The sequence below is a fragment of the Abramis brama genome (assembly GCF_963993115.1).
Source record: "Abramis brama genome assembly, chromosome: 24".
In the NCBI taxonomy this organism is placed as follows: Eukaryota; Metazoa; Chordata; class Actinopteri; order Cypriniformes; family Leuciscidae; genus Abramis; species Abramis brama.
In genome coordinates, this window is record NC_139986.1 from 14261316 (window position 1) to 14277704 (window position 16389).

A 16389-nucleotide genomic window follows, 5' to 3' on the forward strand; every position below is an offset into this window, starting at 1 on the left:
GCATTTTTTTAGTCTTTTCTGATTGACGACGACAGCTCAAGATAAACAAAAGTACATTTCTGAATCTTCAAGTGGACATTGTTTATCTGAAATGCACCGCTGTAAGAAGGTTTCTTTATCTCAACAGGCTGAGTTGGAGTTTGGCAAACTTAAAACCATCAGAACAAAAAAAGTTGCAATGCATTAGGGCAGATATTTCAAATGCAACATAGCCAAGTGTGCATTTAGATTTCTAAGGTAATAAATATTTTTAAAAGCTTATGAAGGAGATGAAAGGATTTGAAGTCAAATAGATGATGTATTTAAAGTCAAGCTGCGTTCCAGATCGTGTTGAGTGTGTTTGCCTGCGTGCATTTAGAAGATCTTGCTATGATGGAGAAGCAATCTAGGGTTTAAAGATGGTAACCGAACCATGGCAAATGGAGTAGTGTTCAGCTAGCCTCCTTTAACTCAATGTGAAGTGTGTCCTAGATTCCAGCCCTGTGTGTGTGTACATGTGAGAGGGAGAGGGGTGTGTTTTAGCAGGCAGACTTCGAACTCTCCAGCGTTTCCCTACTGAGGTCTAAATCCACGAGACTTTAAGATACCAAGCCTTGTGACTATACAATATGCATGTAAAACAATGTCATTATGTATGATAAAGTGCATTGGTATGTTATATACAAGAAGATATTTTCACGTGCATCTAAAAAACACCAGAAACTTGACCTTGACAAACATATTTTTTTATATGTATCATCATGATTTCAGAGACTAATGGGAAATCTAAGCTTGAGAAATTCCCTTGTGTGTTTGCAGTCGAGCGAGCTGGATGATATCCTGGATGATCTACAGAACAGTCAGCCAGGCCTGTTCTCGGACTCCCGGCCGGTGTCTTTGCCTGCTGCCGTGGACAAGCAGTCAATCATCAATGACATCCTTCAGATGACTGGAGAGGGTGGAGCCAGCATGGGTCCCCAGCAACAGAGAGCACTACAGGCTGTGGGCCAGCAGAGTGAGTAACACACGCATTCTCCTACAGTTTTCATCTAGGATGGAATACACTCCTTTTCAAATCTGGACTGATTTTAAAACACTAGGCACTTGTGTTTCCATTTTCTGTGAAATCTGCAGACTGGCTCTGACTTTCGACTTGCCCGGACTGTAAATCAGGGCAAAAGAAGTGTAGTGCGTTCCAACCCTTAAAGTGTCCTAATTATGCTATATTAAAGGTTCCTCCATTTGTTTTGGGGGGCTTCTGAAAAACACTTTTGCAGCATCACCTCTTTTCTCACAGTGTCTGAGATGATTAGATAAAGGATTTGGTTACTCTAAATCCCTCCTTTCTGAGAGCCTACTCCTCTCTGATTGGTCAGATGGCCCAGACTGTTGTGTTTGGTCTACCGCTTACAGCGTGTGTCGGAAACAAAACGCCATTACCAAATCTGAAATTCAGCCATTTTTTTAAGTTTCCCAGTTAATCACTGTGCCACAACCCTCCATATGTATAAAACCACATACATATTTTAAATATTCATAATAGCTAACAGAGAAATAGTGCAGAACCTTAAATATTTCTGAAGAAATTTCCCATAAAATTTGTCAAAATCCTTTAGTTTTTAAAGTAGACCTTGAAGAACAGATTTCCAATGGGGTTATTTTCACCTGGTCATAGACCTTATTCAGAGCAGCGCCATGACAGGTATGAAACCGAGGCTGTGAGGGAAAGACTTACCGTGTTTTCAATGGCATCCACTGTAAAAAAGCTGTATAAAGCTCCTAGATCACTTATAATTTTCCACAGCTCATATTGTCTGTTTTTTTTTTTTGACATTACTGACTACTGACATTTCTTGGAAAGATATTTTTGCAGTGATTCGTCAGCAGAACAATCCAAAAACACATTAAATAACTGTACAACCCATTGAAGAGATGCATGCCTATCCCTCACAGCCTAGCTTTCATTCCCATTAAAAATCAAAGATGGCGCTGCTGTGAATAAGGTCTATTCATGCGTTTTGATAAAACTGTTCCATTTATACTTGTCAACATTACTGTGTCTCCGCAAAACAAATACAAATGGAATGTTGAATTCCCGCGCCACATGCAAATGCGAGTTCACGTCAATGCAAGCAAGATTTGAGCTTCATTTTATTCATCAGCATTGGTAAGATAATTTAGTGTCACCACTTTTAATGAAGACAAGTGTTGAGTTTCAGGATGTGACCCTGAACTTTTAGTTTAATTTGCGGCAGTTTGCACGTCGGCTTGTGGAAAACAGATGCTCTGCTACTCCTCTGGCCTACATATTGTTATGAACAGTAAAAACTGTCGGTTTTACCATATCAATCCTCATCCTTAGGAAGTGCATGGAAAATGGATTTGCTTTTCCAGAGCAGAAAACAGTGTTTTCTTGACATGTCGACAACATGAACCAAACTCGTCCAGTCCTCAGCTACAACTACTACGGGTCAAAGTAGATGTTGTTCGCAGGCAGCCAATGAAGACCGTAGACTGCCATTATGCAAATTTGTTACAAACCTACATAGATTTGTGCAGGAAGTAAGACTGGAATTACTGACTATTTGCTTTAGTCAGGTCTGAATCGGTTCTTTCTTTTGGGAAACAAAAACTAAAAAAAATTACAAACTTTGTAGACCTTTTACATTTACAAACAGCTATATTACACACTATATATAAGGTAATATCCAAAAAAAGCATAATAGGGGCATAATAGTGAGCAACTTTCCAAGCGTGCTTGTTTGTATACAAATAGTCATATAATTGCCTTATCTCTCATATTTAAGCACAGTGACCTTCTGACCTCTCATGTAAGAAGATTAGACCAATGTAATGCACTTGGTTTGAGCCTTGTGTATGTTGTTATGTAATCAACTACCTTTAGAACAACTGTGTGTCACCTTTAACCAGCTCTGACATCATAATCCTATTCAGACTTCACATGATAGTAAGTGTGAATGTGCGTTTGTGTATTTACAAGGAGTTTCATTGAATAGTCTTGGATTTATTTGCACTTGTTTACAAGGTGACAGCAGGAGGAAAATTCCTGTTCACGAACAGAGTCCTGATGTATTTGCAAAAATATTTGAAATAAATGAGCGTGACAAAGAAGTGAACCCAGAGCGCTTTACATTTACAAACATGTCATAATTTTTGCGAAACACCTTGAAACTACTCAAGTGTGCCCAGAGGCTGACCGAAACTGTAAACGAGTAGAACATGAGTTTGTCTTTTGTTTCTCATCCACATGATTTATTTCAGCTGCACGGATAATCACTCTCACTCTGTCAACTGAGACATGTCAGAAATGGCAAAGACCGCTAATGCTACACAGTTTGTGTGTGTTGAGTCATTATATAAGTTAACACTGGCTAGTCAACTACTTTTGGTAAAATAAGTGAAAATGGGTAAGCATTCACACAAACCATAATATGATACAATGAACATTTATACACTATCATTCACTCATTTTCAAAAGTAATTTTTATACACTACCGCACTAAGGTTTGGGGTCTGTAAGACTTTTATTCAGTAAGGATGCATTAAATTGATCAAAAGTGACAGTAAATCCATTAATAATGTTACAAAAGATTTCTATTTCAAATAAATGTTTTTGGAACTTTCTATTCATAAAATAATCCTAAAAAAGAGCATCATGGTTTCCTCAAAAGTATCAATCTGAAAAACTGTTTTCAACTTTGATCATAATAATAAATGTTTCTTGAGCACCAAATAAGCATATTAGTATGATTTCTGTAGGATCATGTGACACTGAAGTAATGATGCTCAAAATTCAGCTTTGACATGACAGGAATAAATTACGTTTTCAAATATAAAACAGTATTACTGTTTTTACTGTATTTTTGATCAAATAAACGCAGCCTTGGTGAGCATAAGAGACGCTTAAACGGTCGTGTAATTTATCTAGAAACTCTCTGAGACCAGACTTCAACTAAATAGTTTTTTTTTCTCCATGACCTCTTACTGGATGTTTTGCTGTGTGTGTGTTCATAGATTTCGGTGCACCGCGGCCAGGTCATCCCGGCAGAGCTCCTCCGGTGAGAAGCGTGTCTTTGGAAATGAATATGCCTGCTAAAGGTGCTCAGGGTCAGTACCCTCTGATGAGGAACAACAGCCCCTACTCACTCATGCAGCAGCAAGGCATGATGGGAAACCACAGTGGTATGCCTGGTCAGCCCAACATGGTTAATGCAGGTGAGTTTAGCTGGGGGCAAAAGTGCAGCATTGAAATGACTTTAAATGTGCAGTAAAAAATAAATAAAGGACAAAATGAAGCTTTTCTGTAGAACACAGGGCTTCCCCCACACTCGACGCCTACTAAGAGAGGAAAGTTCCAATGCCGCCTCGACCATGTGCAAACCAAAGTTTCAGTGTGATCACTGATGAACAGTCAAGCGTGACACTGTTAGCCAAGAGAAAGACAAATGTGTGTAACGGCACAAAAGTGTTGAGTCAGATCAAAAGATCCCCTCTGTTTTGTTTGTGTGTGGTGGGTTGCATTGCATGTGAATGTGCACCTAAGGTGAGACTGTGAGTGGCTAGATATGAATGACTCATAACCTTTGGAAAGAATTGCAAGGTTCTTTTCTGATCATACTGTATCTTCATGCAATTTTCAGGTGGTCGCTTTTTAAATCTCGCAGATTTGTGAATTAAATGATAACAGATTGGTAACACTTTAGTTTAGGGTCCAATTCTCACTATTAACTAGTTGCTTATTAGCATGCATATTACTAGGATATTTAGTACTTATAAAGCACATATTAATACCTTATTTTGCGTGACCATATTCTACATCCCTTAATACACCCCAATACCTAAACTTAACAGTAATTAGAAGTTTATTGAGGCAAAAGTCAGAGTTAATAGTTTCTTAGGACCCCAATCTAAAGTGTGACCCATATTTTATATGGACCATTATTTTTTCCTATAGATCTCATTTATGTTGTCATTTGACCCTTCGTTTAGGTCTGGCCCACTCTGACAGGCTTTAACAAAACATACAAACATGTTTGTTTGGGAATGAAGACTGACACAGTCCACAGTAACTTAAGATTTATTGAAAGATTTTGTCCTCTAAGTCACTCTTATTAGAGACCCGGTATCAACATTTTACCTTTTTTTTGGATATTATCCGTTAAAACCTCAGACTTGACAACACTGAAGATCTCTTATGCTCACCAAAGCTGCATTCATTTGATCAAAAATACAGTAAAAACAGTCATATATAATATTATTACTATTTTAATACGTTTTTGAGTAATCCTATGTAAAGTACTGTCCACAAACTTTTGAACGCTAGTGTGTATTCTCAGTTTCAATCAAAACATGTCGCATTACACTTACAGTTACCAAATTAAAAGCCCTTTTCTTTGTCTGTTTTTTTTTTTTTTTTTTTTTAAAGGTGTGATGGGTAGTAACGTTTCCCGTGTAGGAATGCAGCAGGACGGTTGGGGCGCACAGGGTCCTGGTCCCGTCGGTAGCGCGACCTCACCCGCCACAGCTGCTCCCGCCGGCCAGCACCCAATCCCGCAGGGGGCGCTCCACGCTCGCATGGTGGCTAACTCTGGCACAGGCATGCCCATGAGACCCAACAGCCAGCCTGGACCCAGACAGATGCTTCAGTCCCAGATGATGACCAATGGTAAATGTGCACAGAGCAGAGATTTCTGAGCTTTACAGGAAGTGTGGAACAGGAACAAGTGTCGTCTTAATCTGACCCTAACAAGCTTTATTCAGTGATCTATTTTACTATTTTTACTATTATTTTAAGGTCTGAATGATTTTTTTTCTGCTGTTTTAAACGTTTTATCATCTTCTGTTTATCCTCAGCCCAGTCAAACATGGACATGGGCATGGCTGGCCACCAGTTTCCCCAGCAACAGGCACCGCCCAATCAGACGGCTCCATGGCCAGACAGTGTGATGCCTATAGAGCCGGTGCCATTTGGGAACCAGAACAGGTAAACAGCATTTATTATTGTCACTATTGTTAGACCGTCTGCTTTATTGGAGGCGTGTGCTGTGTGGACATGTTGATTTTGTACTTCCTTGACAAAATAGCTTGACAAATGCACTCGGATGTAATCCATTATGGGATGTCCCATCATTCATGTCTCAATTACTGAACCAGAGTCTCTTGTCTGTCAGCTCCATATACAGCAGTTCTCAGGAGGATGTGCTGTGTCCTCCGCCGTCTGAGGGTCCGGCCGATGAGGGCGCTCTCCTCAGCCAGCTCTACACGGTCCTCAAAGATTTTGATGGTCTAGAGGAGATCGACCGTGCACTCGGTATCCCGGCATTAGTGGGACAGGTAGTGCATTTTTCTTTTACAACCCAGTCCCTTTTTTCTTTCAATGTATTGACTATCTTTCGCTGTACCTAGTGATGCACAGATATAAAGTTTACAATTAGACAAAAAACAAAAATAAAGTTTATTCTAAAATTTGCATGAGCTCAATACTGACCGTGTTTCCTTTCATAATAATCATCCGCCATGTTACTATAGACAATTTTTTTCAATTCTAAAAACAGAACTATTATCTCCACTTCTGACACACCTTTTGTTTTCAATAACCAAAGATTTATCACATTTATTAAATAATCAACACTCAGTTCTAGTACTATATATAAACATTAAAATTGCACATAAGGCTGTTTTTATAGCAACTTTTGTTTATATAATTGATATAATTGTAGAGTTTATAATATAAACTTTTAAACAGTAGCTATAGTAAAAACATGTTATCATGACAGATTTATTCTAACATAAGTTAAATAATGAAGCAGAAATATTAAGAATATGTAATATAGCACATATATTTAGCAATATTGTCCTCTCTAGAGTTACTTTTTGTAGCTAACCCACCAGTTGTGGACATTGAATTGGCTTTCCTGAGGTAAATATAATGTTATGTGACATTAACATGCTTTTTTATTGATGTATTTCCGCAGTTGAAACACTGATGCGATTACATGAGACATGATTATTTTTTGGCCAGATATTTTCAGTTGCTCATATTTCTATGCATCACTATAAAATCCAGAACCATCTGATTTATGTGTACCAGTTATTAATATTGCAGTAAATAACGTGTATTATTGCTTAAAGTGTAACCGTATCCTCATCCTTGTGTTCAGGCCCAGCCGGTGGAGCAGGATCAGTTCTCCGGTCAGGACCCGGGTATGATGATGGATCAGAAGCCACCCATGTACAGCCAGCAGCAGTACGCTGCGTCCCAGGCCCACATGCAGCAGGGCGGATACACACCCATGCAGGACCCCAGCTTCCACGGCATGACGGGACAGATGGGACAGAGGCCGGGATACCCCATGCTCCGTGTGCCGGCCAGACCAGGACTCAGGCCCACCGGGGTCGTCCCTAACCAACCCAATACACTCAGACTGCAGCTTCAACACAGGCTACAAGCACAGCAGGTATAGTTTATACGCTCAAACACAAGAAGAAAGCCCAGAGCGTGATTAAAGTAGAATAAAAGTGGTTATATTTTTATTTCTTGTTCATATTGTTTTCGGTTGATACAATCAATATTAAGCACAGTGATCATTTAGTTGCTTTCACCCAAAAAATAAAAATTCTGTCATAATTTACTCACCTTCATGTTGTTCCAAACCCGAATTACTTTCTTTTATTTGTGGAACACATGTTTTGCAGCATGTTGGTAACCAAACAACTTTGGTAATCATTAACTTGACATTTCTTAAAATTAGCTTCTTTTATTTTTAGGTGAACTATGCCTTTAACAAAACCCTTTTGAGTGGATAAACAACACAGTGGAAAGCTTTCCCTGTTCTGTTTTCGTTTTTTTACAGTTAGTTAATTGGTGACACTTAGCTTTGTTAATCCAAAGACTTAATGCATAATCTTTGTATATCCTTACACACACACACACACACAAAAGCTAAAACTATTATTTAATGTAAATCAGTACCGTCTGTGGTTAGCTGCCCCCTGCTGGACATTTCTGGAATTGTTCCTTGACCTCATTTGGGTTTATTTAGGGGTCATCACTCATAACTGTATGGTGTCTGATAATTTGAAGCTACAAGCAGTAATTATATATAATGTTATAATTATTATTTAACATATAATTAGATTTTATTTAAAAAAAAATATATATAATTTTGTTAAATAACCTTACCATTTTCTTGTTATATTTTTAGCTTTTTTATAGTATATTAATAGTATATTTGTAATATTTACACAACAGTGGCATTCCAAGACTGATGCTATTTTGTATTACAGCCCTAGAATGTTTTGTTGTTTGTATCACTCCACTTTGAATGCTACATAGAATTCCAATTTTATGGGTCATAACGAAACTTTTGATGACAGAGCAAAAATTAACAAAAATCTTGTCCTATTGTGTGTGGAATGCCTTTTATGTGTGATAAAATTCTTGTTTGTCAAGCTGATGTGTATCAGTATCATACAAACAAGAGTGTTGTTGTATGAAACAGAACAGTTGCTTAAATGTAGTATAAGAGAATTGCTTGAGTATTGAATAGTAATTACAGTGAAGCTTCTTTTGAAATAACTCTAAAATGCGCCATCGTGCGTTTGTGTCTCTCCCAGAATCGTCAGCCTATGATGAATCAGATGACTGGAGTGTCAAATATGAACCTACCTCTAAGACCCAACGTTCCAAATCAGGTATGCCCGTTCAGTTCCTGCATGCTCTCTGGTGCGCAGATGTCGAGCTTGCCTAAATAACACGCAGAACTGTCTCTGTCTTCCAGGGGACAATCAACGCTCAGATGCTGGCCCAGCGGCAGAGAGAGATGCTGAGTAATCACTTGCGTCAGCGTCAGCTGGACCAACAGCGACAGCAGCAGCAGCAACAGCAGCAGCAGCAGCAGCAGCGCAGCATGGTCATGCGAGCCCAGGGTCTCAACCTGCCGCCCAACATGGCCGCCGCAGGCATGCCCGGAACCATGAGCAACCCGCGGATCCCCCAGGCCAACCCCCAGCAGTTCCCCTATCCGCCCAACTACGGTACAGGACTGGCCTCGCCGCCCCCCTCCACCAGCCCTTTCTCCCCCGGTTCTCCCAACCTCCCCGCCCCCCAGCTCCTCTCCCACAGCGCCATGCATGGCTCTCAGATGAGTCTAGCTAACCAGGGGATGCTGGGCAGTCTGAGCGGACAGTTTGGGGCTGTTATGAGCCCTCAAATGCAGCACAGTGCCTTTCAGTTCCCCAGCTCAGGTACTGCCTGCCCTTTCTCTCTGTCTGTGTGTCATGCGCTTCCACACACACGCACAAACACCTGCGACCAGCAGCGCTACAGGCTTAACTTGTGTGATCGGAGCGTACGGTGAAAAATAGGGGCCGGTCAACGTGGTGTAATTAGAAATAGTTCTGATGCAGGTCAGCTGTGTAAAAATACTATTCCAGCAACTATAGTGATATCCGATCTTAATATTCTAAAAGATATAAATGATTAGTTTTTGCAGAAATGATCATTCTCACATCATTTACTCACCCTCGTGTTGCTCCAAACACTTTGACTTTTTGTCTTCTGTGGAGCACGAAAGGTGACTTTTTAATTTCCTAACCAGCTTGTTTGAATAAAGACTAGACTCGAAAATACATCATTAATGTATCATAAGTGGTTCATGTATTTTATTCAGTAGCTAGGATATTCTTAAAAATTCACCTTTTGTGTTCAATGGAGGGAAGAAAGCTAAGTTGTTATTGTTAACTAAAACTATTAAAAATATTTTTTGGTAATTGAAATTAAGCTGAAATCAAATAAAATAGAAATATTAGATCTAATATTAAATATTAGAAATGTTGCCTTTGCAATTAACTGAAATAGATAAAGTTCTAAAACTAACAATACTGAAATAAAAATAAATTCAAGCTAAATAGAAATATAAAAAATTTATAAAAACATTAACAAAATTACTAAAATGTATACTAATGTTAAAATGAAGAATACAGTTCAATTCAAAATATTAATAAATACTATAATAGTATATAAATAATACTAAAATAGCACTGGAAGATAGTCATTCAGGTTTTGGAATGACATGAGGGCAAGTAAATAATGACAGTATTTAAATTTAGGTTTTAAATGAATAATTTGAAGAGATTTGAACACTGTAAAAATTATATTACCAATAAGTTATAACAACACATATTTTTACATTACTTTAACTCATCAAAATAAGTTAAGCCATTTTCTACTTTTTTTTGTAAGTTATACAAGATTCAACTATTTTTTTAAGTCAGTTTAATGTCATGTTAAGTTGAAATGACTTAAATAGCCAAGTTGATTGTACTTAAAAATGTAAGGCAGTATTTTTTTTACAGCAGGACTATATTATGTACTGTATTATGAGATTAGATGCCGCCATAAAACTAAAGACCAAAATTCAATTGTCTAGTAACATTACGTATGTTCTTATTAATAATCTGAATTGAGCTGTTTCAGGGAATATTTGGCCTTTTAAATATCTATTTGTAGTTGTTCAGTCAAGTACTGTAAGGTAATAGCTTATTTAGCACTTTATGCTGGTTAAGTAGTATTAATTAAGTCTTTTTTATTTATGTAGTGCCCTTGAAACATCATAATGGTTACAGCAGAAGGTGGCACTAGAGGGCAGAAGAGTCTCTTGAATGTTTCCCCCACATGAAATTAAATGCATGTAATTAGAATATATTACTGGAATATGCTCATTTAGGACTTAATATCTATGGGCAGCGTGCTGTCTATTACCACAGAATATTATTATGATTTGCCGCTCAGTTTGTAAAAACAAATAGTGTGATAATTTGCATATTTTAAACTGCCACCTGCTCAATGACCCTGTTAGGCTTCCATTGGAATTACATTTGATGAACTGCATTTTGCATTCTTTTTTACAAACTGAAGAATGAGTTGAAATGATTCTGTGGTAATCAGCAGAATTCAACAGATCCAGACATTAAGAATATCCAGCTTTGCCACAGTAGATCTTTAGGTAACACATGAGCTCAGAGTCAGTGTATCATTACGCAAAAGCTTGTGTTGTGTCAAACTGTTGATAATTGTGGCCGTGTCTATGCCTGTGCTGTCATATGTGTCAGTGTCTGTCCTGCATAGACTAATTGGCTGATGGTGATCAGTGGAGGCGGAGCAGTTGATTTTTAAACCAATTATGCGGTGACCCAGACCCCACCCCCCAATCCCCCCCATTACCCCCCCATTACCCACCCACCCCTCTTTTCTCTGGCTATCTCAGCCACTAACACTAACCTGCATGTGTAACTCTACCTCACTGCCTGCTTATAACACCTCTAAACCCTTCTAGTTAAATACGGGACGCAAGTTCCTCACTTTTGATTATGGAGATGGCCTGAAACACTTCTCAATATGATTTCTGCTTTGACATTTCTAAAAAATTATGATCAGCTAATTAGTTTGTTAAACGAATGATTTGAATTGGTGACTAGTGTGTGTCTGTGAGTGTGTTTGTGTATGTTTAGATTTTGATTTGTGAATATTTTTAATCAATGTTCCTGTTGTAGTTACAGATTAATTAATTTCTGGGTGCTAAATGTGAATGCGAGAGAGTGAATATGATGTGAATAGAGTGCTGTACAGTAATAATTCTGTAATTTGTGTTTGATTGTTTATTTCAAGCCAAGGTTTGTCTCCTCACATCTATGTGTGTGTGTGTCAGGTATGAGTCAGCAGTCGGATGGCGGGTTCGGTGGTGCCGCCACCCCTCAGAGCCCCCTCATGTCTCCCAGGATGGGCCACGCCCAGAGTCCCATGATGCAACAGGCCCAGGGCAACACTTCTTTCCAGTCCTCCCCTGACATGAACGGCTGGACACAGGGCAACATGAATGCCAACAGGTGCAGCTTTATCACAAGACATTCACTCGCTTTCACACAAAATAAGCACCAGGTTTTCGGTTTAACCCTTTTGCTAGTAAAGTATGTTGACATATTTGTGATAGCTGTATGCTTTTAAATACATATTTATAGATTTTTATATACAATATAAACACTACCAATCAAAAGTAAGATTTTTTTTTAATTAATTGCAATATTTTTAAAGAAATTATTCAGCAAAAATGCATTCAATTGATCAAAAGTGACCATCCGTAAATGCATTTAAAATGTTAAAAAAATATTTTCATTTCATATAAATGCCGTTCTTTGAACGTTCATCAAAGAATCCTCATGGTTTCCACAAAAATATTAAGCATCACATTGATAATAATGAGAAATGTTTATTAAGCAGCAAATCAGCATATTAGAATGATTTCTGAAGACTGGAGTAATGATGCTGAAAAATCAGCCTTGCTAAAACAGAAATTTTACATTTAAAAAAAACATACTAAAATAGAAAACACACTATTACTGTTTTTAACTATATTTTTGAACAAATGAATGCAGCTTTGGTGAGCAATGAAATTTCAATTTTTCAATTATTAAACATAAAAAGTTGTTGTCTTAGAAAGAGAATTAGTTAGGAAACATTTGACCACCTAAAGAGTCTTAAACCTTTATGTGCTTCCCTCCACAGTATGTTCACTCAGCAGTCACCACCTCAGTTTGGCCAGCAGGCCAATAACAACATGTACAACGGTAACGGCATGAACCTCAACGTGCCCATGGCCGCCAACTCGAGCAACATGGGCCAAATGGGCAACCAGATGATGAGCTCAATGAACTCTGGACCTGGGGGCAGCATGGCCAACATGGGCCCTGAACAGGTTAGACGTGACGCCATCTATGAAACGTGTGAATGTGTATTGCCTTTTGGGAACCCGTTCAAGCTCCACTGTTCCCAATAATCACCTGAACTAGATGCTTTGAAAGCTCAAGCTACTTTTAAAACCCATCTTCAGAGTGAAACTACTTTGCAGTGCTCGTCAAACTCTCAAACTTTTCATTGCTAATGAAGCCCATTTAAACTCCTCAATGTTCCAGCCAAGAGTTTAGTAAAAGCGTTACACCATAGATTTATTGGATGCTTTTATTTACTCAAACCATTAGACATAAAAGGTCGGACTTTAAGTGTCTGAGGTCACCAAATAGCGTAGTTGACTCTGCAACTAGCTCGTTAATAATTTACTCTAATTATCCTGGGTAATTTTGCAGATGAGGGGGATGATGCCGAACTAGACGTAATAGGACAGTGATGTGATTAGTCGCTGGCAATTAGTGCCCGTTTGAGGTGGATAAAGAGATCATATATGCAGACATGTCGGACTTTGAGTGCTAAATATCAGACATGACGTCTATAAGTCAGCTAGAGTTTGACCACACATTCCTGCACTCCCAGAACTCCATCTAACCAGTTACGTCAGTAACAGTATCAACATTATCGTGGTTTAATCATATAATTAAAAGCTAACTTACTGTGTATACATGTTTTATATACAGTATACAAATATGTGACCCTGGATCACAAAACCAGTCATAAGTCGCACTGGTATATTTGTGGCAATGGCCAACAATACATTGTACGGGTCAAAATTATCAATTTTTCTTTTACGCCAAAAAATCATTAGGATATCAAGTAAAGATCATGTTCCATGAAGATATTTTGTAAATTTCCTACTGTAAATATATAAAACATTTATTTTTGTGAGTGGATGCAGCACAATCGCGAACGCTTATTTATTCAGCTTGCATATGATGTATAAATCTCAATTTCAAAAAATGTACCCATGTGACTGGTTTTGTGGTCCAGGGTCACATATATACAATATTGTTAAAAAGTTTGGGATCTGTAAGATTTGTTTTTAAAAATACATTAATACTTTTATTCAGTAAAGATGCATTTAATTGAGCTAAAGTCATGACATTTATAATGTTACTAAAGATTTCTATTTCAAAGAAAGCCTGTTCATCAAACAATCCTGAAAAAAATCAATTTCCACAAAAATATTACCGCTAAATCGATTATAAGAAATGTTAAAATCGAAAATAGTGATTTTAAATTTCACAGTATAACTTTTTACTGTATTTTTGATCAAATAAATGCAGCCTTAATAGGTAATGCAGTCGTTCTTCTTTCATTAAAGAAGACATTAAAAAAAATCTTACTGACCCCAAACCATTGAATCCTTTAATATGTTGTTCTTCAAAAATAGTTATTTAATATGTTTACTTAAGTGATGCACTCTCTCGCTAGTTCTTTTTTATGCTTTACACAGTCCCCTGCAGCTTTTAAGCTTCATTAAATAGTATGAATATTTAACCAAGTTGCATGGGTTTGATCGTGTGCACTTGGTGTTGTTATAAGTCCACAGGCCGTTGAAATCTCAGTCCGCTGATTTATTCCCAAGATGTGTGTATAGTCAGTCTTTTAATAATTTAGCATTTTGCCATTAGTGGAGGTTTAATGAATTATTGCACTCTGTTTCTTAGCTTTAATTATCTCTTCATGGCAACACAAAGTTTGGCATTACAACACATTTTAGTGAGGAGGGGTACATGAAACTGAGTTACAAGAGCTTTTAAAAAGTACTTTACCTGACATGATTTATTACCGTGTATCTTTTGCCATATAACATCCCCCTCATATAGCATATTCTTATAGATTTTGTTGAGTATACATTGTTACACACTTTACATTAGGGTCCAGTTCTCACTTTTAACTAACATTTAACTACGAATTTTTCCTCAATAAACTCCCAATTACAGCTTATTAATAGTAAGGTAGATGTTAAGTTTAGGTATTGTGTAGGATTAAAGGGTTTGTTCATGAGGGTGAGTCAGTAATTACTCACCCTCATGTTGTTCCAACCCCGTAAGACCTTCGTTCATCTTCAAATTAAGATATTTTTGATTAAATCTGAGAGCTGTCTCACTCCTCCATAGGCTTCTAAAGACGTTATACGACTATATTAACGATGTCTTTAATGCATTTTCTGGGCCAGCAAGTTATAACGTCTTTAGAAGCCTATGGAGAAGTGAGACAGCTTTCAGATTTAATCAAAAATATCTTAATTTGTGTTCCGAAGATGAACGAAGGTCTTACGGGGTTGGAACAACATGAGGGTGAGTAATTACTGACAGAATTTTCATTTTTGGGTGAACTAACCCTTTAAGGGATGTAGAATATGGTCATGCAGAATAAGTCATTAATATGTGCTTTAAAAGTACTAATAACAGCCAATATCCTATCCTACATGCTAATAAGCAACTAGTTAATAGTGAGAACTGGACCCTAAACGACTCTAATATGATTATGGTGAATTGAATGCGCTTCCCACCAAGTCAGGTTTTGTGGCCTGTGCTTCGCAATCCACTGGATTGTGAAGCTATTTGTGTGGTTGCAACATGCAACAGACAGTGGTCTCATTTAGAAAATACGAATCTTAGAATAAACGTAATGAGTAAATTCCGGAAAAAAAAACACTTTGACAGTGAGTGCGTTTACATGCTCGTCTTTAAGCCAAGTTGGCTACAACTTAACTTCCTGAACTTCCCGTTTTCTTTTTTTAAGTTGCCAGCCACCATCAGCATTTTTGGTAAATTTCACAAAACGTTCATGGCCCACAGAATATTTTGTAGTGTGAATATCTGAACTTGCAATAAATAAATAAAAATCATTAAAAGCTGAGAAAATGATGTCAATGGCGGGGAAAGAGTTATTAATAAGCTGATAATGCATGTTGTCATTTAAATGTGTTAACATGATTTCCTTTATCGGAGTAAGGTCATAAACGCTTAAGCATAAACCAATCGATACAGCTACATTTTTGCCCCTTACTTTGATTTTGCATGGTTTCGCCCACAATAAAAGGATAGTTCACCCAAAAATGAAAATTCTGTCATGATTTACTCGCCCTCAAGTTGTTCCGAACCTGTATGAATTCCTTTCTTCTGCTGAACAAAAAAGAAGAGATTTTTAAGAATATGGTTAACCAAACAATCGATGGGCCCCATTGACTTCCATAGTATGGAAAACAATACAGACTCAAAATGATTACTGACACTCTTCAAAATATCTTATTTTGTGTCCAGCAGAAGAAAGAAACGTATACAGGTTTGGAACAACTTGAGAGTGAGTTTAACCTGCGTTCTGTCATCTGTACTGCGATTTAAGCACATCCATGCAAACTCAGTCTCTTTCTCGACCCAAGAAATTATAAAAACATGTTCTCATCGGTGCAGCCGAAGCAGAAGTGGTAGTCAAAATACAGCTTATTTATTTAACATCACATCTCAAATAACATATGGAATAATCAGAATCAGATACACAGAGGATTAGGTTTTGATGTCGCTACAGGGGAATAACCAGATTTTTTTAAATAAAGTCTTTACTTGCGTTGCCAAGTTATTGGTTTGCATGTAAATCAGGACAACGGGTTAAATTAAATAAGCTGATTTTAGGGA

The 16389-nt window shown here is 37.6% G+C and overlaps 1 protein-coding gene across 5 annotated transcripts in view; it reads left to right on the forward strand.

Annotated features, from left to right (window-relative positions):
• The window catches only part of ncoa2 (nuclear receptor coactivator 2), a 90974-nt gene that overhangs the window by 70216 nt on the left and 4369 nt on the right, over positions 1-16389 (forward strand). For 3 of the 5 annotated variants that reach the window (XM_084102932.1, XM_084102933.1, XM_084102931.1), the window contains exons 12-21: positions 799-994; positions 4015-4215; positions 5426-5665; positions 5854-5983; positions 6171-6333; positions 7161-7457; positions 8617-8694; positions 8781-9246; positions 11709-11886; positions 12563-12752. In XM_084102932.1, coding sequence (XP_083959058.1) covers positions 799-994; positions 4015-4215; positions 5426-5665; positions 5854-5983; positions 6171-6333; positions 7161-7457; positions 8617-8694; positions 8781-9246; positions 11709-11886; positions 12563-12752 — 2139 coding nt within the window. The remainder of the gene's footprint in view (positions 1-798; positions 995-4014; positions 4216-5425; positions 5666-5853; positions 5984-6170; positions 6334-7160; positions 7458-8616; positions 8695-8780; positions 9247-11708; positions 11887-12562; positions 12753-16389) is intronic. The other 2 variants (XM_084102934.1, XM_084102935.1) reach the window with 1 other exon arrangement.